Raw genomic sequence first — 23823 nt, forward strand, 5'->3', positions numbered from 1 at the left:
AATGTTTCGAGAAAGAAGGCGAAATGTTTCGAGAAAGAAGGCGAAATGTTTCGAGAAAGAAGGCGAAATGTTTCGAGAAAGAAGGCGAAATGTTTCGAGAAAGAAGGCGAAATGTTTCGAGAAAGAAGGGGAAATGTTTCGAGAAAAAGAAGGCGAAATGTTTCGAGAAAAAGAAGGCGAAATGTTTCGAGAAAGAAGGGGAAATGTTTCGAGAAAGAAGGCGAAATGTTTCGAGAAAGAAGGCGAAATGTTTCGAGAAAGAAGGCGAAATGTTTCGAGAAAGAAGGCGAAATGTTTCGAGAAAGAAGGCGAAATGTTTAGAGAAAGAAGGGAAAATGTTTCGAGAAAAAGAAGGCGAAATGTTTCGAGAAAGAAGGCGAAATGTTTCGAGAAAGAAGGCGAAATGTTTCGAAAAAGGCGAAATGTTTCGAGAAAGAAAGCGAAATGTTTCGAGAAAGAAGGCGAAATGTTTCGAGAAAGAAGGCGAAATGTTTCGAGAAAGAAGGCGAAATGTTTCGAGAAAGAAGGCGAAATGTTTCGAGAAAGAAGGCGAAATGTTTCGAGAAAGAAGGGGAAATGTTTCGAGAAAAAGAAGGCGAAATGTTTCGAGAAAGAAGGCGAAATGTTTCGAGAAAGAAGGGGAAATGTTTCGAGAAAGAAGGCGAAATGTTTCGAGAAAGAAGGGGAAATGTTTCGAGAAAGAAGGCGAAATGTTTCGAGAAAGAAGGCGAAATGTTTCGAGAAAGAAGGCGAAATGTTTAGAGAAAGAAAGCGAAATGTTTCGAGAAAGAAGGGGAAATGTTTCGAGAAAGAAGGCAAAATGTTTCGAGAAAGAAGGCGAAATGTTTCGAAGAAGGCGAAATGTTTCGAGAAAGAAGGCAAAATGTTTCGAGAAAGAAGGCAAAATGTTTCGAGAAAGAAGGGGAAATGTTTCGAGAAAGAAGGCGAAATGTTTAGAGAAAGAAGGCGAAATGTTTCGAGAAAGAAGGCGAAATGTTTCGAGAAAGAAGGCGAAATGTTTAGAGAAAGAAAGCGAAATGTTTCGAGAAAGAAGGGGAAATGTTTCGAGAAAGAAGGCAAAATGTTTCGAGAAAGAAGGCGAAATGTTTCGAAGAAGGCGAAATGTTTCGAGAAAGAAGGCAAAATGTTTCGAGAAAGAAGGCAAAATGTTTCGAGAAAGAAGGGGAAATGTTTCGAGAAAGAAGGCGAAATGTTTAGAGAAAGAAGGCGAAATGTTTCGAGAAAGAAGGGGAAATGTTTCGAGAAAGAAGGCGAAATGTTTCGAGAAAGAAGGCGAAATGTTTCGAGAAAGAAGGCGAAATGTTTCGAGAAAGAAGGCGAAATGTTTCGAGAAAGAAGGGGAAATGTTTCGAGAAAGAAGGGGAAATGTTTCGAGAAAGAAGGCGAAATGTTTCGAGAAAGAAGGCGAAATGTTTCGAGAAAGAAGGCGAAATGTTTCGAGAAAGAAGGGAAAATGTTTCGAGAAAGAAGGGGAAATGTTTCGAGAAAGAAGGGGAAATGTTTCGAGAAAGAAGGCGAAATGTTTCGAGAAAGAAGGCGAAATGTTTCGAGAAAGAAGGCGAAATGTTTCGAGAAAGAAGGCGAAATGTTTCGAGAAAGAAGGCGAAATGTTTCGAGAAAGAAGGGGAAATGTTTCGAGAAAAAGAAGGCGAAATGTTTCGAGAAAAAGAAGGCGAAATGTTTCGAGAAAGAAGGGGAAATGTTTCGAGAAAGAAGGCGAAATGTTTCGAGAAAGAAGGCGAAATGTTTCGAGAAAGAAGGCGAAATGTTTCGAGAAAGAAGGCGAAATGTTTCGAGAAAGAAGGCGAAATGTTTAGAGAAAGAAGGGAAAATGTTTCGAGAAAAAGAAGGCGAAATGTTTCGAGAAAGAAGGCGAAATGTTTCGAGAAAGAAGGCGAAATGTTTCGAAAAAGGCGAAATGTTTCGAGAAAGAAAGCGAAATGTTTCGAGAAAGAAGGCGAAATGTTTCGAGAAAGAAGGCGAAATGTTTCGAGAAAGAAGGCGAAATGTTTCGAGAAAGAAGGCGAAATGTTTCGAGAAAGAAGGCGAAATGTTTCGAGAAAGAAGGGGAAATGTTTCGAGAAAAAGAAGGCGAAATGTTTCGAGAAAGAAGGCGAAATGTTTCGAGAAAGAAGGGGAAATGTTTCGAGAAAGAAGGCGAAATGTTTCGAGAAAGAAGGCGAAATGTTTCGAGAAAGAAGGCGAAATGTTTCGAGAAAGAAGGCGAAATGTTTCGAGAAAGAAGGCGAAATGTTTCGAGAAAGAAGGCGAAATGTTTCGAGAAAGAAGGCGAAATGTTTCGAGAAAGAAGGCGAAATGTTTCGAGAAAGAAGGCGAAATGTTTCGAGAAAGAAGGCGAAATGTTTCGAGAAAGAAGGCGAAATGTTTCGAGAAAGAAGGCGAAATGTTTCGAGAAAGAAGGCGAAATGTTTCGAGAAAGAAAGCGAAATGTTTCGAGAAAGAAGGCGAAATGTTTCGAGAAAGAAGGCGAAATGTTTCGAGAAAGAAGGCGAAATGTTTCGAGAAAGAAGGCGAAATGTTTCGAGAAAGAAGGCGAAATGTTTCGAAGAAGGCGAAATGTTTCGAGAAAGAAGGCAAAATGTTTCGAGAAAGAAGGCGAAATGTTTCGAGAAAGAAGGGGAAATGTTTCGAGAAAGAAGGCGAAATGTTTCGAGAAAGAAGGCGAAATGTTTCGAGAAAGAAGGCGAAATGTTTAGAGAAAGAAAGCGAAATGTTTCGAGAAAGAAGGGGAAATGTTTCGAGAAAGAAGGCAAAATGTTTCGAGAAAGAAGGCGAAATGTTTCGAAGAAGGCGAAATGTTTCGAGAAAGAAGGCGAAATGTTTCGAGAAAGAAGGCAAAATGTTTCGAGAAAGAAGGCAAAATGTTTCGAGAAAGAAGGGGAAATGTTTCGAGAAAGAAGGCGAAATGTTTAGAGAAAGAAGGCGAAATGTTTCGAGAAAGAAGGCGAAATGTTTCGAGAAAGAAGGCGAAATGTTTAGAGAAAGAAAGCGAAATGTTTCGAGAAAGAAGGGGAAATGTTTCGAGAAAGAAGGCAAAATGTTTCGAGAAAGAAGGCGAAATGTTTCGAAGAAGGCGAAATGTTTCGAGAAAGAAGGCAAAATGTTTCGAGAAAGAAGGCAAAATGTTTCGAGAAAGAAGGGGAAATGTTTCGAGAAAGAAGGCGAAATGTTTAGAGAAAGAAGGCGAAATGTTTCGAGAAAGAAGGGGAAATGTTTCGAGAAAGAAGGCGAAATGTTTCGAGAAAGAAGGCGAAATGTTTCGAGAAAGAAGGCGAAATGTTTCGAGAAAGAAGGCGAAATGTTTCGAGAAAGAAGGCGAAATGTTTCGAGAAAGAAGGCGAAATGTTTCGAGAAAGAAGGGGAAATGTTTCGAGAAAGAAGGGGAAATGTTTCGAGAAAGAAGGGGAAATGTTTCGAGAAAGAAGGCGAAATGTTTCGAGAAAGAAGGGGAAATGTTTCGAGAAAGAAGGCGAAATGTTTCGAGAAAGAAGGCGAAATGTTTCGAGAAAGAAGGCGAAATGTTTCGAGAAAGAAGGGAAAATGTTTCGAGAAAGAAGGCGAAATGTTTCGAGAAAGAAGGCGAAATGTTTCGAGAAAGAAGGCGAAATGTTTCGAGAAAGAAGGGGAAATGTTTCGAGAAAGAAGGCGAAATGTTTCGAGAAAGAAGGGGAAATGTTTCGAGAAAGAAGGCGAAATGTTTCGAGAAAGAAGGCGAAATGTTTCGAGAAAGAAGGCGAAATGTTTCGAGAAAGAAGGCGAAATGTTTCGAGAAAGAAGGCGAAATGTTTCGAGAAAGGAGGCGAAATGTTTCGAGAAAGGAGGCGAAATGTTTCGAGAAAGAAGGCGAAATGTTTCGAGAAAGAAGGCGAAATGTTTCGAGAAAGAAGGCGAAATGTTTCGGGAAAGAAGGCGAAATGTTTCGAGAAAGAAGGGGAAATGTTTCGAGAAAGAAGGGGAAATGTTTCGAGAAAGAAGGGGAAATGTTTCGAGAAAGAAGGCGAAATGTTTCGAGAAAGAAGGCGAAATGTTTCGAGAAAGAAGGCGAAATGTTTCGAGAAAGGCGGCGAAATGTTTCGAGAAAGAAGGCGAAATGTTTCGAGAAAGAAGGCGAAATGTTTCGAGAAAGAAGGCGAAATGTTTCGAGAATCAACTTTATTAAATTTAATTAAAAAAATATTATATAAGTTATATTATATATATACTGTGAATTCAATACAAGATCAGCGTAGTCTCTTAGTTTAATTTAAAAAACACTAACTGAACATCTGCAGGATTTGGAGCATTGCAAAAAGTGGATTATACAAATGTCAAATGAAAACAATATATGTTCTAACATCGCCTTAAATTATCAAACATTTTTTAATTGGGCCCAATGTGAGGTCTCATGAGGCCTGGTGTGGTCTATGGATGGCAACATGGATGAATGAAAATGGTCAATCAGTCAGTGTGACATTATTACACTTCTCCACACTATTACAATTAAACGAGCCTAAATTCAATTTTGAATTGCATTTCTACATCCTGTTTGCAACCGTCATTGAATTCAAATTGATGGTGAATTGGAATTTAAATGCATTTTCAGTTCAGATTCATTTCCCAGCAGGACAACGGCTCAAATCCTTCTGAAAACCCTCAAAAGGGTCGGTCACGCTAGATTTACTGTTCACTTCACTTTCATTCATATGTGAATGAGGGAGAACGGCCACGCAAGCACTTGTGTACAATGGGTCATTTGTATTCCTGCCTATATATTTGTATAGCCAACCAATAGAGTATCTAAACACCATCGACTGAAGATCAAACATGAAGAAAATCATGACAAATTTCAGTTAAAAACAAATGCTGGTTTGTAGTTCTCAGATTTAGAATTTAAGTGTTGTCCATCATTTTCCTTTATTGCTTATATAAAATATATATAGTTTATATCTAAACATATGTTATGTATTTATATATAGTGCTTAAGGAAGGGGAGATGTATTTAATAGGTTTCTAAGTTTTAATGAAGTCAAAATGTTCAGAGAATGAAGTCAAACTGTTTCGAGAATAAAGTCGAAGTGTTTCCAGAATAATTAGGAAAATTAAATCACAGTAATTAAATTTATAATATTTCCAGAGTATAGCATACGCATACAAAAGAGGTGATACAGTGATCTGTCATGCCACATGAAAAAATGCATGATTGTAATCAACATATTATTTGTATTTGACTATAAAACTGACAGATTTTGGAAACTGAGACTTTGTAATATCTTTCGGTGCTCCCAATCTGGGTATGCACAATAGGCTTAAATATACTCTCAAAATGTTATAATCTTAATCTCGTAATTTGACTTGTTTCTTTATTATCAAAACATTTCAAATTTATTCTTGAAACACTTTATTGACTTTATTCTCATAATTTTGACTTGTGTTGATGGTGAATTGGAATTTAAATGCATTTTCAGTTCAGATTAATTTCCCAAGCGCTTGTGTACAATGGGTGATTTGTATTCTTGCCTATATATTTGTATAGCCAACCAATGGAGTATCTAAACACTATCGACTGAAGTTTAAACATGAAGAAAAATCAATGCAAGTTTAGAAGACGACAAATTTCGGGTTAAAATAAAATGCTGCTTTGTGGTTCTCAGATTTAGAATTTAAGATGCTTTTTGTTAAAGTATTTTGTTTATAAAAAAAATATATAGCTTACGTCTGAACATATGTGATGTGTTTATATATAGTGCTTAAGGAAGGAATAGACGTATTTGATAGGTTGCTAAGTTCTGTCCAGAAGTGTCCACCCCCCTTCCTCTTCCCGTTCCTTAAGCTCGGAAAGGTCAGCGCTGTCATCCTCGGAGAGCCTTCTGTTTGTTTCCTTTTGAAAACAGGGTTAAACTGTCGGACTGACAAACCCCTGAGCCCACCAACCTCAACAACCTCCGAACGAGTGACAATCAGTCCAGACCGCCCGAGGGACGCCGTTTGGCTTTGCCGTGACCCCTTCTTGTCGCCGTTTGATTCCTTTATTCCGTGTTTGGAGTATTTAACGTCCAGTTTGATCCTCTGGATAATTAGTTTAGCTGCGGTCTCATGTCTCGCAGGCTTTGGAGGCCCAGAGGTGGACGCTTCACCCACTTGAGATTTGTTTGCTTTGCAAATTTTTTAAAATGACAATGAAATCTGATTTGCAGTGCAGCTTGTAAGTGAAAACACAGAGCAGCTTTTATCTCCAGCGCTGCTTGAGCCCTGCAGCCAATCACAGTCTGACGAGGTTTGTTTGTTCAGTTGTTCGTTTACATTTCAAATAACACCTGAGTGATTAAAAAATCAGCATTTGACAATGAATACTCTTCTATATTTTGAACATTGCGCGTTTATTTGTATTTTGTCTGTGTGTGCTACACCCAAATAATAATTAGTAAAGATGAGAAGTGTTGCTTTATTTTAAGACTTGGTGAAAGGCTCATCAGATTGAGTGTTTAACTGCTAAACTCAGCTGTTTTCTTTGACTCTTTGGTGTGTTTATGTGTGAGAGGCCTCTGTTTCCACCCAGACATTCAGGGTCCAGCTCTAGTTAGTTGACCGCTGAGAAGGGCCCCGTAGGGTCCCATGAGTCTCGACCCCCAGAGCGCCGAACATTGAACTTCAGCCTCTGATTGTTGGTGAGATCAGGATCTGATGCTTGTCAGTGGCCAGGATTATAAATATATATACACTACCGTTCAAAAGTTTGGGGTCAGTAAGACTTGTCATAGTCTTTAAAGAAGTATCTTCTGCTCATCAAGGCTGCATTTATTTGATTAAAAAATACAGAAAAAAACAATAATATTGCAAAATGTTTTTACAATATAAAATAATGTTTTTTTATTTCAACATACTTTAAAATAGAATTTATTCCTGTGATGAAAAGCTGAATTTTCATCAGCTGTTACTCCAGTCTTCAGTGTCACATGATCCTTCAGAAATCATTCTAATATGCTGATTTATTATTAGAATGATCAATGCTGGATAATATCAACAGTTGTGCTGCAAATTTTTTTTGGAACCTGTGCTTTTTTTTTTCAGGATTCTCTCATGAATAACAAGTTTAAAAAGTACAGTGTTTATTCAAAATATAATTTTTTTATAACAATGTAAATTATTTATTATTAACTTTTAATAAACTTTTAATTATTAACTTAATACGTCTTTGGTGAATAAAAGTATTAAATTCTTTAAAAAAAAAAGAAACAATAAATGTACTGACCCCAAACTTTTGAATGGTTGTGTGTATATATATATATATATATACACGCACAGGATTTTTCCACCCTCGCTCTCCTATTTCAGTAACGGCTCAGTACTATCAGTATTCTGGAGTGAAGGAAGCGCTGAGACGCATGAAGGCGCTGACATGTTGATTTAGTCGCAGTTACACAAGCAGAGGTGGCGACTTGGACGAGAGCCAGGCCTGTTTTCTCATTGGACGCTCTTTGGATGGGCTTCACTTATTTTTAGGGTCCTTTTCCTGTGTTTTTTCTCTCTGGATGTCTGACAGCCAGCTTGCACACCTATTCATAAGCGCTCTTCCTCCAGCTTTCAGTGGAACGCCGTGATTCAGATTCACCGCTGAAATAAGCTGCCAGTGTCTCATGACTTTTTTTTTTTTATAGGATTAGAGACACAAATCCCTGTTATTTGCAGAGAGACTATTAGACGTGAAGCAGGAGTAGTAGCTAGTTTTAAACAATGGCTGAATTATAAACTGCAGATTTTATATTTCTCCCATTTCAATGCAAATCACACAACAATATAATACCAACATCAACTTCGTTACTTTTCAGTTTTATATATTTATTTATTTTTATTTTTTCAAAATGATGCCCTCTTTTTCAAATATTCTAATGTTGACTGCATTCATCAAGCTCTGTTACAAGAAAAAAGTCTTGTTTAATTTGTTTAACTTATGGAAAATGCATCGTCATTTCAACCCTGTTACTGCGTTATATTTCCTTAGACATTCCTTCAAATTATGGTACATAGGTGATGTTATTTTGAAAGTTTATTCAATACCCCATTTTTACAAATATTCTAGTGTTGACTGCATTCATCAAGCTGTGTTACAAGAAAAACAGTCTTTAATGAGTTTAATGTGTTTAATTTGTGGAAAATGCATCGTAATTTCAACCCTGTTACTGTTATTTTTCCTTAGACATTTTTTCAAATTATGATGCATGTTATTTCAACAGCTCATTCAATCCCTCATTTTTACAAATATTCAGGTGTACAAATATTCAAGCTCTGTTACCAAAGTTATTGGTAGAAAAAAAGAAATCAGTCAAATAATTATTTGTCTTTAATTCATATGAAATGTGTCATTTCAAACCTGTTAGCCATTCTGACTATCCAAACTATAAAAAAAAAAAATATATATATATATATATGTTTATTCCAATGAAACTGTGTGACGATCACACAAATCAGGGTTTAAAACTCATTCAGGCAATATTTTTCCAAAATTTGGAGAAACATTAAATTAAATGAATAGTCAAGTCAAATTTATTTGCATAGCACCTTTAACAATATGCTTTTTTCAAAGTTGCTTCACAGAAAATCCTGATGTTAATGTTTATAATATCTTAATGTCAGATTTTTCACCTCTCTCATCTCCATGCAAATCACACAGCAATATCATACCAACATCAACCACGTTACTTTTCTTTTTTTTTTTCTTTTTTTTTTTTGTCAAAAATGATGCCCTATTTTTACAAATATTCTAGCTTTGACTGCATTCATCATGCTCTGTTACAAGAAAAAAGGTCTTTAATGAGTTTAATGTGTTTAATTTATGGAAAATGCATCATTTCAACCCTGTTACTGCGGTTTTTTTCCTTTGAAATTCCTTCAGATTATGGTACATAGGTGATGTTATTTTAATAGTTTATTCAAAACCCCATTTTTACAAATATTCTAGTGTTGACTGCATTCATCTCTGTTGCCAAAGATATTGTAAGAAAAAATCTGTAATCTGTCATTTCAACGCTGTTAGCCGTTCTGACTATCCAAACTATTAAATACTAAGGGTTTTTAATGTTTATTGCAATTAAACTGTGTGACAGTCGCACAAATCAGGGTTTAAATCTTTATTCAGACAATATTTTTCCCAAATTTTGAGAAACATTAAATTAAATGAATAATCAAGTCAAATTTATTTGCATAGCACCTTTAACAATATGCGTTTTTCAGAGTAGCTTCAGAATATCTTAATGTCTTCGTGTAGAGTTCTATTTATTTGATCAAAAATACAAAAAATAAGTAATAGGAATATTATTGCAATTCAAGCTTTTTATTTTAATACGCTTTAAAATATAATTTATTTCTGTGATGCAAAGCTGAATTTTCATCAGCCGTGACTTTAGTGTGACGTGATCCTTCAGGAATCATTCTAATATACTGATTTATTACTTTTATTATCAGTGTTGGAAACAGTTGTGCTGCTTAATATTTTTTGGAAACCTGTGATACTTTTTTCAGGATTCTTTGATGAATAAAAAGTAAAAAAAAAGAACAGCATTTATTCAAAATAGAAATCTTTTCTAACAATGTAAGTCTTTACTGTCACTTTTTATCAATTTAACACATCCTTGCTGAATAACTCTAGTAATTTCTTTCAAAGAGAGAAAGAAACTAACCCCAAACTTTGAACGAGGTATTTATTGTTACTTAAGTTTCTATTTTAAAAAAAATGCTGTTCTTTTTAACGTTTTATTTATCTAAAAATCTGAAAAAAATATCACAGGTTCCAAAAAATATATTAAGCAGCACACCAGTTTCAACACTGATAATAATCATGTGGCACTGAAGACTAGAGTAATGATGCTGAAAATTCAGCTTTGCATCACAGGAATAAATATGCAAAATATATATTTTAAAGTATATTGAAATAGAAAACCAGTATTTTAAATTGCATTAACATTTCACAATAATATATATATTTTTCTGTATTTTTAATCAATGCAGCCTTGATGAGCAGAAAAGTCTCCTTTGAAAAGCATTAAAAATCGTACTGATCCCAAACTTTTGAGCGGCAGTGTATTCACCTTCTGAACCTGGTTTTCTGAAGATTCAGCGGCAATCATTAGTTGACAAGAAACTTTTAAAGTGGCACATGGGAAGGTGGCAGACTGTGGGGCATGAGCCGGCCGTGTTTATCTCAGAGGAGGGTCTGGAGACGCTGGACACTCCAGCACCGAGGCGCCTGGGTCGCCGGCCAGACTGCGCTCGGGTTACACTGAACACTGCTGCTGATTACAGCCCGAGCTGCGGAGGGGCTCGCCGCAAATTGGAAACACATTAGCGCACGGGGTTAAGAGCGGGATTAGACGCCGCTCGCCCCACAGCCGGCCCGACGCAAAATGGAGGCCATTTGAAGGGATTTGTTTCGATGCCCCCAGAGAGGACGGCTAATTATTCACCGGGGCTGCTGGGAGTTCAGCGTAACAGGTTACAGGAGCTGATATCCCCGAGATGATTCTCATCAGCGGCCCAACACTTTCCCATAATGCAGTGGCTTTCGTTATGACCACGCCAGGTCTCATCTGGTAACGAAGAGTGTTTCTTCTCATTTGTCCTGACTAATAGATTCTGCTGTTTTTAGCAGATGATTTATTTTCTGCATTCTGGAGTGGCTCTTGGTTTCATTATGGACCGTTTCATACATCATATCTGTGAAATGAAGTGCCGTAATGTTTTAATGAATTCACAGGAGGTCCTAATGAAAGCTTTCACCCATTTATGTGATGGAAAGCAGCGTTGAGGTCAATGTAGAGCAGAGCGCTTCACTCCGGCTGAACTGCGGGTCATCCGACACTCGATCTGAGGCGAGGGGTCAAAGGTCAGCCTCTTACGAGCCCGCGGTCCAATGAGGAACCCCACGGCGATGGGAGCTTCCTCTGTAGTGTGAAAACTGACCTACACGTCTCTGAGACATCAGCTCCTTCATCTGAGCCCATCCAGGGTTCTGCCAGAGCAACAGCTCATCAACATCTCGATTATGGCATCTGTGAGGTGTTTGATTCATACATTTACAGATGGATGGTTTCCTGAGTGAATCTCTTGAAACCTGTTATAAACACATCCTGCTCATATTTCACCACAAAATGCAATAAATAAGAAAAATTATCTTTAGTTTGTTTACATTGCACATCTAACCTGTTTGCACTAGATGTGACTCTGGAGCACAAAACCAGTCTTAAGTAGCACGGGTATATTTGTATATTTCAAAATTATCAATTTTTTTTAATGCCAAAAATGATTAGGATATTAAGTAAAGATCATGTTCCATGAAGATATTTGCTAAATTTCCTACCGTAAATAAATCTAAATTAAATTTTTTTATTAGTAATATGCATTGCTAAGAACTTCATTTGGACAACTTTAAGGCGATTTTCTCAGTATTTTGATTTTTTTGCACCCTCAGATTCCAGATTTTCAAATAGTTGGATCTCAACCAAATATTCACCTCTCCTAACAAACTGTTACAAACTATAATACAGTACAAAAATGGCAGTGTTACAGTAACTGAGTGTCTAATATGAATATGGAGATTGTTGACTGTTATTCAGTGATTTAGTTTCTCAAGGCATTGTCTCAAGATTGCAGGATGTTTTATTCTCTTTATACGAATACACTATCGCTCATACATTTGGAGTAGTTCAGATTTGTTATAATTTTAAGAGAAGTCTCTTCTGCTCATCAAGGCTGCATTTATTTAATCAAAAATATAGTAAACCAGTAATATTGTGAAATATTATTACTGTTTTCTATTTGACCCCGGAGCACAAAACCAATCATTTTTGTGAAACTGCAATTTAAAAAAAAACTGTTTCTTATTTTAATCTACTTTCAAATATAATTATTTTCTGTGATGCAAAGCTGAATTTTCATCAGCTGTTACTCCAGTCTTAAGTGTCACATGATCCTTCAGAAATCATTCTAATATCCTGATTTATTATTAGAATGATCAATGTTGGAAAGAGTTGTGCTGCTTAATATTTTTTTTTTTTTTTTGTAATAAATATAGTAAAACAAGTAATATTGTGAAATATTATTACTGTTTTCTATGTGAAAAAAGTGATAGTAAAGACATAATATGTGACCCTGGACTACAAAACCAGTCATAAATAAGCTTTCCATTGGTTTGGTTTGTTACGATAGGACAATATTTGGTTAAGATACAACTATTTGAAAATCTGGAATCTGAGGGTGCAAAAAAATCTAAATATTGAGAAAGTCCTTTAAAGTTGTCCAAATGAAGTTCTTAGCAATGCATATTACTAATCAAAAATTAAGTTTTGATATATTTACGTTAGGAAATTTACAAAATATCTTAATGGAACATGATCTTTACTTGATATCCTAATAATTTTTGGCATAAAAGAGAAATAGATAATTTTGACCAATGCAATGTATTTTATGGAAATATTCCCGTGCTACTTAAGACATGATAAGATAAGCTACTTGGTGACATATTACAAAAGATTATTAATTAAAATAAATGTCATTCTTTTGAACTTTCTATACATCAAAGAACTCTAAAATAATGTAAGAGTTTCCACATTATTAGGCCGCAGATGTTTTCTGCATTAGATTTGGGCTGAAGGTTAGAGAGCGGCACGTTCGCCCATCCTCTGGTTCTGCCCGTCTCCTCGGCTCTCCACGCTGTCATTGCGGAGGAAATGATGTGGCTAAATCTGGAAGTGCCATCTCCACAGTCATTATCACAGACAGGTCAGGCGTTTATTGGGTCTCACCTCAGCGATAGCCTGGCGGTCATTAATCCATAAGCACGAGATAATGAGCGCCGAACAGATTTATGCAATTACGGCCACACGGCAGATAGAGCGGCTCTCTTTAGCCTAACGCATTAATGAGCTTATCAATATGTGTCACGGGTTCAGGGTTCGAGCGGCCGTTAGCCGCCCCTGATGGGACTCAATGAGACGCGGAGGCCCAGAGCGACTCTCGTCCGCAGGGTCACGGATGTTTCCGAGGTATTAGAACGCTTTAATCCTGCTTTAATCTGGGCCTGCGTATCGACAGCCGTGCCACTGGAGGTAAATTTCGCTTTCCCCGCGACGCGCCCGGATTGAAACCTCATCAGCGGCGGGAAAATGGAAGCATAAACATGTCTGGTAGAGTTATACCTGAAGGAAGATTGCCTGCGCTTTACGGCCGTCTGTTCCAGCTTAATTACAGCGATTGTGTTTTGCTTATTGGACTCTTTAATAACAACAAGTGAATGCAGAAGGAAAGCTCTCCAGCATCAGAGTGTCACAGGCACGTCAGGATGTTCACCTTGTGATATTTATGGAGTAGGACACGCTGTTTATTTATCGTGGGCTGTGTGGCGTCCGTTCGAGGCCGTGTCTCATGCTCTCTTTAAACATCCTGTTTGTGCGAAGGCTTTTTTTATTATCGTGACCATGCTCCCGAATGCAGGCCCCCGGGCCGGTCCAGTAAAATATGCGAGACGCAGGTTGCGTGCTGATATCGCCTCGCTCGCAGCCTTGAGTCCCTCCCGCCCCCTGCGACCCGGCTCGAGCCCTATAAATAAACACCGATTAATCAGCGGCTGAGAGGAAGCCCTGACCGGAGCGCTGACGCCATCAGACTCTGCTCGCGCTCTCCAATACTGGAGGACAACAAATGTACGAGGATTGAATCCTAGCTCTTTGTTGAGTTGATGCGGTCGTCTTACAGGAGCATAGATGACATCAAGTCAACGTTGAGTCGCTTCATGTTCTGAGGCGTGTTCCAGGTTCTGTCCGGAGCGCTGAAGTCGTGGGGTTGATGCACTGTAGGTGTAGGTGTGCTGGTTTCAACCCGTCGAACCTGCTGCTCCAACAAAAGCTATGCCTACATTAATCCAGATACACTTTGTTTTCATTTCAAAACGCTCTCCGTTCACACTGGTGTTTTTAAAGGAGTTGGTCACTTCGGAACAAAAATGTACAGATAATGTACTCACCCCCTTGTCATCCAAGATGTTCATCTTTTTCATTCATTTCTTCATGCATGCCATCTTAAAAAGTGATAAAAATATTAAAAATGTAAGTATGAAAATAAATAAAATATGCATTTGTTTATTTTTTGTGGCTTAATAAATGAAATTAAATCAATAATTTTAATATACAGTGGAAACAATCAAAATTAAACACATTTTTACTTTATTTTCATTATTTATTATTAATTTTAACTTTTTATTTTGCTCAGAGGGGTTTGGCAAAAAAAAATGCTGGATTAAAGCTTAATATTAATAATAATATAATAAATTAATATGTAATAAGACCACAGAGTCTAATAAATTGTTTTGTGAGAAAAAAACATTTCAGGATTTCTCTCCAAACATTCCATATGTTTTATATATTTATTGTATTTCTATTCCTATTTTTTCTACTTTTTTTTTTTTTTTTTTTATTATTATTTGTACATAATGTAAATTTAAAAGTCTTTTTACAACTAAAGTTATCCATATTTCTCTATATTTTCTCCATTTTTATACTGGAACTTCCTTTCTTTAAATTTTTAATTTATCAGCAGTCATATAAGCATTTCACTTCATATCATATACTGTGTATGACTGTGTATGTGACAAATAAAATTTGAATTTTGAACTTGAATTTATAGTGGACTTCTATGGTGCCCCGAGTTTGAACTTCCAAAATGCAGCTTTAAAGGACTCTAAACGATCCCAGCCGACGACGAAGGGTCTTATCTAGTGAAAAGATCAGTTATTTTCTAAAAAAAAAAAATGTACAGCTTATATACTTTTTAACTGCAAACACTCGTCTAGCTCTTCGTGAACTGTTTTCCTGTTTATGACAGTTAGAATATGTCGAAAATCTCTCATCTATTTTTTTCCTGCAACTTCAAAATCGTCCTACATCGCTGCAGAAGTACCAACCCAATGTTTACAAAGAGAACATGCAAAGAAGGTCAAATGTCCTTACAAAAAAAAAGGTAAAACAGTGATTTTGAAGTTGTGTTTGCGGTTAAAACTATATAAATTGAAATTTTTTTTTTTTTTTTTTTTTTTTAGAAAATAAGTGATCATTTCACTTCTTCCTCGGCTGTGGACGTTTAGAGTCCTTTAAACTGCATTTTGGAAGTTCAAACTCAGGGCACCATAGAAGTCCACTATATGGAGAGAAATCCTGAAATGTTTTCCTCAACAAACATAATTTCTTTATGACTGAAGAAAGAAAGACATGAACATTTTGGATGACAAGGGGGTGAGTACATTATCTGTACATTTTTGTTCTGGAAGTGAACTAATCCTTTAAGAGTTTTTCATCCACACTGAAACATCAGAAAATGCTAAAATCATTTTACTGTGCCATGCATATTACTAAGAAACCAGGCCATAAATTTGCACACTATCCTTCAGACACAATCATTATATTAGAAAACCATCTCACTACTTACTGGAGCGTCCAGGTCACACTTAGTCATCATTCCACATGTGGTCTAAAACACATTTGCCCTCATGGTTTGCTGCAGGACAGCAAAAATATAGTAAAACCAGTAATATTGTGAAATATTTTGTTTTCTGTTTTCTATTTGGAAAAAAAGTGACTGTAAAGACATAATATGTGACACTGGACCACAAAACCATAATTTTGTGAAATTCAAATGTATGCATCTGAAGCTGGCAAATAAGCATTGATGTATGGTTTGTTAAGATAGGACAATATTTGGCCGAGAAACAAGTATTTGAAAATCTGCAATCTCAGGGTGCAAAAAATTCCAAATATTGAGAAAATCATCTTTAAAGTTGTCCAAATGAAGTTCTTAGCAATGCATATTACTACTCAAATATTAAGTTTTTATATATTTATGATGGGAAATTTACAAAATATCTTCATGGAACATGATCTTTGATTTTTGGCATAAAAGAAAAAGCTATAATTTTGACCCATGCAATGTATTTTTGGCCATTGCTACAGGTTTTGTGCTCCAGGGTCACCTATTACAAAAAATTATTATTTAAAATATCATCTCACTACTTACTGGTGCATCCAGGTCACACTTATTCATCATTCCACATCTGCCCTCATGTTTTGCTGCAATTGCGAGTACATTTTCTGTTATCTTTGTAATATGAAGATTGCACAAAGTAACCAGTGTTGGGTAGCAACTGATTGCATGTAATCTGTATAATGTAATCAGATTCCAAAATTAAGTACTCATAATTAGAGTGTATTACATTTTAAATGCTCATAATCAGATTACAGTTAGTTTTTTATGGATTACATGATTACATAATATTCACAAAATTTCATGATTACATATTATTTAGTACTTATTCATTATTTATTGATTCTCCATAATTCTTCTTTTTTTTAATTTCCTACTGTGTGTCATAGCATTTAGCCTTGACTATATTAATTTGCAAATTCATTCATATATTCATAAATATCAGATAAATACATTTACGGTCCATGCTTATAAATTTGGAAGGGAAAGCGCCTTTCAAGCAATTAGACCTTGTATGAAACCTATAATTATGCAGGTTACTAAATATAGCTGTAAACATACTGTCATCATTAAATCTGGTGTCCTTTAGTACCAGTTGATTCTGGAAATCTGGACAAAAATATTTAAAACCTGAATGAGTTAGGGTGTGTAATGTCATTTTCATGTTTGTTAAGGTTTATTAATGTGTTCATATAATGCAGGATTTCCAAAAGTTGTTGTGAACAAAACCCCTTTAAAAAGCGTATATCTCTAAATATCTCTAAGGAAGTTAATATACTTCAATAATTTACCACATTTGCATGTCCACAGTTCTTTTTTTGTCGGTTAATGGCCACATGACATGCAGCTAAACAAATAAAACAATTATATTTTTAGTGTTCAAGTGTTCCAATTATTTTTTACTTTACATTTTTATGATTTAATTCATTATTATCTTTTTGTCAACTCACAAACTCGCTGCCATTCTTTCATGAAGCCTAGTTTGGGAAACCCTGGTGTAATGTAATAAAAAAAAATGGAATATATATTCTTTCTCTTCACTTTTTTACGTCAATATGGTGAGTTTAATAGTCTATTTAAAACAGTTTTTTTTAAGTAATCTAAAAGAAATCTTAAAAATTAGTCAGATTACCTAATATGAGTATATTAGATTATGTGGCTAACAACAGTTTTCATCATGCAGCCTGTAATCAGAAACAGACTGCAATGTGTAAGTAATCTACCTGGCACTAAACATAAAGCATATTTATCAACACTGAATGTGAACAGCACATAACAGATGTAAACATGGATATCTGTGTCACACGATTACACATGCATCATTGTTTTCAAATATCTCAGTTTTCACAGTCCACACCAAACCCTGTTTTCAAGTGTATTCACATGGGAGAGCGTCTTCAAAAAGCTTCATTTTAGCAGGATAAAAACATGATCTCAGTGTGGACGGGAAGCCAAAATGTAGGCTTTAACTGAATCATGATTAGAGTAGATTAATCTGAGACTCTTGGGACGGCAGCAGCAAACAGTGGATGAAGTGTTTTCAGGTGGAAACCTCACCAACGTGATTTCTGGGCTATAATCACTAACTGACCTTGGCTGTGGGAAGTTATATGCCATTTTTCAGCTGTAAGATGACATAATGCTGCAGTTTTGGTAGAATGCGCACAGAAAGATCTGTGAAGCTGAACTCCATCCAGAATAGAGCAGAGCCACTTCAGAATGACAACACATACAATGTGTTTTGACCAAAATACAGATGATCCAGAATGCTGGAGTGAGGAATCCTGCAGGAGTGTTTGAATGCAGCGTGAGGTGAAAATAGCCTCGATCGGAGGGACGTTCAGATTTGAGCGCAGCGTGTTTAGATGTCAGTGCGCTCCCGCTCGGATGAAGAAAGGTATCCTCTGGAAGCTGCCAGGATCGGCGGGGCGAGCAGAGATGACACCGCGGAGGGCTGTAATTAGTTATTCAATTACGCCGCGATTATGTGTGTGCATCGATGGGGAGGAGGCCACTCAAACGCCGGCTTACTCTCTCAGCACCTCCTTTCAGCTTTTTGTTCTTAAGTGCTGCGCTCTCATTAAAATGCCTTTTTAACCAGCATGGCACCTGCTTTAAAATCAAATGCGGGGCGCTCGTTACGCCTAATGGCAGCGTGTCTGCCAGCGACGCTCTCAGCGGCATCCCACTCTCTCCGCCCGCCAAAGCCAACGCGCTCCAAATTAGCTACATTTCACAAACAATTTCACCGACTCGTTACGCAGTTAGATGTTTATTGGAAGATCACTGACTTCCCCCGAGCGATACTTGTGCCAGATTTAGGTGGCGAAGCGGTGGCCCACATAATAGACCTCGATTATAATTGGAGCCCCGTGTCCGTTTATGCCTTTATTTATGGAACCTTTGCATCGAAGTACGGCGGCCTTTGTGTTTTTGCCTTCGCCGTTCGGACGCCTCCCTCGGGGCTTACAGGCGCGTCTGTTTAACCCCAGACCCTTCGCCGATGCCGGTGCATTTCGTTATTTTCTACCGAAAGCTTGTTCGCTTGTGTTGGGGTTGTTTTGTACCCCTGACCACATCATATCCGATGTGCTGATCAAGTCAACTTCTGGTTTTCCCTTCCTTGTTTTCTAAATAGAAGAACACGACTCGTCAATGTCATTCTGTCCCAACCCATCTGATGTTAGCTATGATAAATCAATGTAGTGAGATGATTTCTATTTAATGCAAATCAGAAGATTTATTTCCTTCAAGTACTATTAAAGTAAAACAGGGCCTATTGCCGCTAGCATTTATACGATGACTAGATCAGCATTCCTGGAGACACAGAAACAAGATTTTGGATGATGATGTTCATGCAGGAACACTGAAGTGCAATTAAAATGAATATGTTCCCTCGGGTTTTTATTTCTTTTTCAACATATTCCTGTTAACAATCCCCAAATTATTAAAAAAAAGTACACCACATTTAAAAAAATGATAGCATGTTATCTACAAACATAAAGAATTTATTCTGCTTGAGTAATGACTAATTGGCAAGTTTACTTTGGAAAAACGTTAGAGAAAGGCCATTCTAGATACAGAATGATGGAAATTTAAGAAGAAGAATATAAGAAAAATTAATTGGATTGAAAAATTTGTTGTGAAAATCCTTGGTCATGATATATTTTTAAAAAAAACTGTCAGTGTGTACTTTTAAAATAAAAAATATTGCTTAATTTAGATATACACTCTTAAAAATAAATGTTCCAAAAGGGTGTTTTTTGTAGTGATGCCATAGAAAAAAACATTTTTGGTTCCCAAAAGAACCTTTCAGTGAACAGTTCCTAAAAGAACCATTTTGAAGAACATTTTGAAATGAAGCTTTTCTGTATTTAAAAGGTTCCATAGATGTTTAAGATTCTTGATAGAATCATTGATGCCAATAAAGAACCTTTAGTTGTAAGAGTGTAAAATGTATTATATGTATGGTTGCAAAAAGGTGGAAAATTTCCAGTAAATTTCGGAAACATTCCAGAAATTTGGAAACTTTCAAGTGTTTTTCTGAAATTTTTGGGAAGTTTCTGAAAATTGACCCTGGAGCACAAAACCAGTCTTAAGTAGATCAGGTATATTTGTAGCAATAGCCAAAGATACATTGTACGGGTCAAAATTATCCAAAAAATGATTAGGATATTAAGTAAAGATCATGTTCCATGAAGATATTTTGTAAATATCCTACCGTAAATATATCAAAACATAATTTTTGTTTAGTAATATGCATTGCTAAGATCTTCATTTGGACAACTTTTTTGCACCCTCAGATTCCAGATTTTCAAATATCTCGGCCAAATATATTTATTTATTTAGCTTTCAGATGATGTATGAATCTCAATTTAAAAAAATGTACCCTAATGATGGCATAAAGTATATATTATACAATAAGTTATAAATATGTAATAGCATCTGGTCTTGAGGTGATTTTTCATGGATGCATGTGGTTCATCAGATTAACAAATGAACATTGTTGTTTCACACGCAGATAGTCTTTCAACAATATTTGAATATTTATATTTCTTTCTTGACTTTTCTGATCTCGCTTCAGTTTGTTTAGTCTGTTGAATCATATCCTTCTCACAAAAGTGACCGCTATCCAGAACACTACCGCTGTTTCTGTTTGGGCTCAGTTTGAGTCGATGTGGAAAAATACAGTAAGACTAATGTAAGTGGGCAGCTGTCAGGAGTGAATGTGTGTAATGTGCTCAATAATGGCTCGCTGACACCTCGAAGAACGCTTGAACTTTTGATGACGTCTCATAGGGTTACAGTATATGAACTCTCAGCCCGACACGTCAGCGTTAAGTGTGTTTTTCAAGCTCTTAAAATGGCCTTGAGATCTCAGAGCCTTAACAGAACATGAGGGTTAATTAGTTAAAAACAACACTGTAATAACTCCCGCTGTTGAAAGGCCTTGATGAAGCGTGTTTTTCCAGATGTGTGTTAGTGAGATCACAGCTCTGTCTTGTCTGATCATCAGCACTTCTCAGAAGGTTTCTTGGCTTCTGTCTTTGTCCAGAGCTCATCCCAGCCTCCAGACGCCTCACCTCTCGTCTTATAGCGTGTAAATGTTTACATTGTACCCTCCGCAACATTTCCATAAAAAGGATGGGAATCTCGTACAAATGAAAGGAACGTTCGCGTTTCTTTAGTGATGGACCTGCGCTGCGTCTGCAAGGACTCTTAGTTTTGGCTCGTTCATTGGGTCAGGATACGGGACTGTAAACCACTGTGTGATAAAGAAAATGCAGGACTTGACATGTGCACTTTAAATTCAGCTGTAACCTGAGCATCTGATTCCAACACTCGCTGACGGAAATCTCCAGGTCCAATCTGATTGGATGACTTGATGACATTTCCAGTGGTGAAACAAACTTATCTTCTTAAGTTCACCTTTTTAATTTGATATCTCTTGATATCTTTTTTTTTTCAAACCCAGGACCTGGTCTTAAGTAGCAATATCCAAAAATACACTGTATGGGTAAAAATGATCGATTTTTTCTTTTCAATCATTAGAATATTAAGTAAAGATCATGTTCCGTGACGATATTTTGTAAATTTCCTACCGTAAATATATCAAAACTTAATTTGTGAGTAGTAATATGCATTGCTAAGCACTTCATTTGGACAACTTTAAAGGCGATTTTCTCAATATTTTTGGCACCATCAGATTCCAGATTTTCAAAGAGTTCAGTGGAAACCTTATTTATTCAACTTTCAGATGATATACACTGCTCAGAAGTTTAGGATCAGATTTTAAAGGTTTTTAAAGACGTTTCTTCTGCTCATCAAGGCTGCATTTGTTGTTTGGTCAAAAATACAGAATAAAATGTAATATTGTGAAATATAATTTCAATTTAAAGTAACTGTTTTCTATGTGAATATATTTTAAAATAAATGTTTTATTTCTGTGATGCAAACCTAGATTTTCCGCATTATTACTCCAGTCTTCAGTGTCACATGATCCTTCAGAAATCATTGTAATATGCTGATTTATTATCAATGTTGAAAACAGTTGTGCTGCTTAAAATTTTTTGCAACCTTTCATACTTTTTTTATTAGGATTCTTTGATCAATAAAAGGTTAAAAAGAACAGCATTTATTTAAAATAGAAAGGTTGTGTACTGTTCAAAAGTTTGGGGTCAGTACATTTTTATTCTTTCTTTTTCTGAAAGAAATTAATACTTTTATTCAGCAAGGATGTGTTAAATTAATAAAAAGTGATAGATTTACATTGTTAGAAAAGAGTTAATTTTTGAATAAATGCTGTTCTTTTTAACTTGTTATCCATTAAAGAATCCTGAAAAAACAATCACAGGTTCCAAAAAAATATTAAGCAGCACAACTGTTTCCAACACTGATAATTCTAATAATAAATCAGCATATTAGAATGATTCCTGAAGGATCATGTGACACTGAAGACTGGAGTAACAGCTGATGAAAATGTAGCTTTGCATCACAAGAATTAATTATATTTTAAAGAATATTAAAATAAAACGATTAAGTTGCATTGTAATATTATTCTGCAATACTACTGTTTTTTTTTCTCTATTTTTGATCAAATAAATGCATCCTTGATGAGCAGAAGAAAACATTGCAAGTCTTGATCACAAACTTTTGAGTAGCAGTGTCTAAATCTTTTAAAAATGAAAAAAAATGACAGTTTTTTTGATCCAAGGTCACATGTTTATAAACTCTGCACGTTTTTCAGAAAGCAAGACTTAATATCTCAAGTTATTTTGGTTCTCCAGTAAACTGTCACTCTGAGATGTTGTGGCAGTGGTGTGCATATTCTTCAGAAAAACTAACTTTCTGTCCCCGTGTGCAGGTTTGGTCCGGGTCTGGTCATCTACTGGTACGGGTTCATATCTGAGCTGGACTGCCAGCGGGACAGAGGGATCCTGCTGAAAGACGGCTTCCCCTCGGACATCGTAACCCTGTGTCAGGGGCCGGCGCGGAGCCGAGTCTGACCCGTCACGGGGCCGTTTGTTGGTGTGGATGTGAATCCGGAAGCAATTTAGCTTTCCTGCAGCGCGAGACTCCTGGCAAACATCTGCCGTGAACTCCAGCTGAACTCCGGCGGCTCGGGAGAGAAAACACGGCGCCTCAGATCCTGCTGAGAGGCCAGGTAACACGCGTCACTCTTATCTGCCCTCTGAGCTCGGGACGGCCGGAGTTTGCTCAGAGATGAGGATCCTGATTGTTTGTGTTCGATAATAAAGTTGTGAATTCCCCATATATTCTGTCTTGAGTGTCTGACTATCTTCTAAAGCTTTCTTCAAGTCGAGTCCAGAGTGACGCTCTCCAAAACTTCCTCTCTGAGCCGCTAAGAGCCGTGGAGAGATAGCAGAGAGATCTCAAGAGCTTCCTGTCTGTGACTTCCTATTAACCCTGTGACGCCTCACATATGAGAAACAGTCAGAAAACAATGAAATGGAACAGTTTATTCAAACTTCAAATAACATTTTTTATAAAAAAAAAGTTTGCAGATGTGTTTTATGTTTGGTGTCATATTGGATACATCAGGCTTTTATGGCTCATAGAGTGAAATATGAAAGAAAAACAGCTCAATTTTATACAGAGACTGGATAAATTTGGTGCAGATGCTGATGTTTATATGATGAGATTCTGATGCTTGTGATGTAAAATCAATGAGATCTTTATAACAGCACAACACATGCTGACATAAACTTATATACAGTAAATATCAGTATATCTCCAGTAATATGTCTTAGTAAGATAATACTGAAAAGATCTAAACATATAATGCAATATAATCCAATGATTGAGAGATGAACAAATAAACGTTCCTCAAAAGATGTGAGATGTTTTGGAGGCTTGGGAAGATCATTCTCCTCTGAAGAACAGTGAAAGTAAAGCTTCTGGAAACAAATGCTCCTCAAAAGATCCAGATGATCAGATTTGAGATGCAATGATTGATGGAGAATCAAGTAAAGCAAGCTGCTTCAGTCCAGTAAGTGTTCATCTGGAAATATGGCTACAGTTATTCTGACATTTACTTGATAAAAGTCAGTCAAGATTTGACATAAAAAAAACACATGAAGCACCAGCTGAAGGTGGATGTTTGTACAATTTAACTCAAAGAGCTCTGACTTGATAAAAAACACCAAACTATCAATCAGGCGACAGAAGACATTGAGTACAAGCTTAGAAGAATCATTTTTGGTTCCACAAAGAACCATTCAGTCAAAGGTTCTTGATAGAACCATCTCTTTCTTACCTTTT

The 23823-nt window shown here is 36.5% G+C and overlaps 1 protein-coding gene across 2 annotated transcripts in view; it reads left to right on the forward strand.

Annotated features, from left to right (window-relative positions):
• cdin1 (CDAN1 interacting nuclease 1) overlaps positions 1–22815 on the forward strand; it is a 94407-nt gene extending 71592 nt beyond the window's left edge. For both annotated transcript variants that reach the window (XM_073827369.1, XM_073827370.1), the window contains exon 12: positions 22406–22815. In XM_073827369.1, coding sequence (XP_073683470.1) covers positions 22406–22547 — 142 coding nt within the window. In that variant the 3' untranslated portion in view covers positions 22548–22815. The remainder of the gene's footprint in view (positions 1–22405) is intronic.
• Positions 22816–23823: the final 1008 nt, after the last annotated feature.

This window comes from Garra rufa, chromosome 21 (genome assembly GCF_049309525.1).
Source record: "Garra rufa chromosome 21, GarRuf1.0, whole genome shotgun sequence".
NCBI lineage: Eukaryota > Metazoa > Chordata > Actinopteri > Cypriniformes > Cyprinidae > Garra > Garra rufa.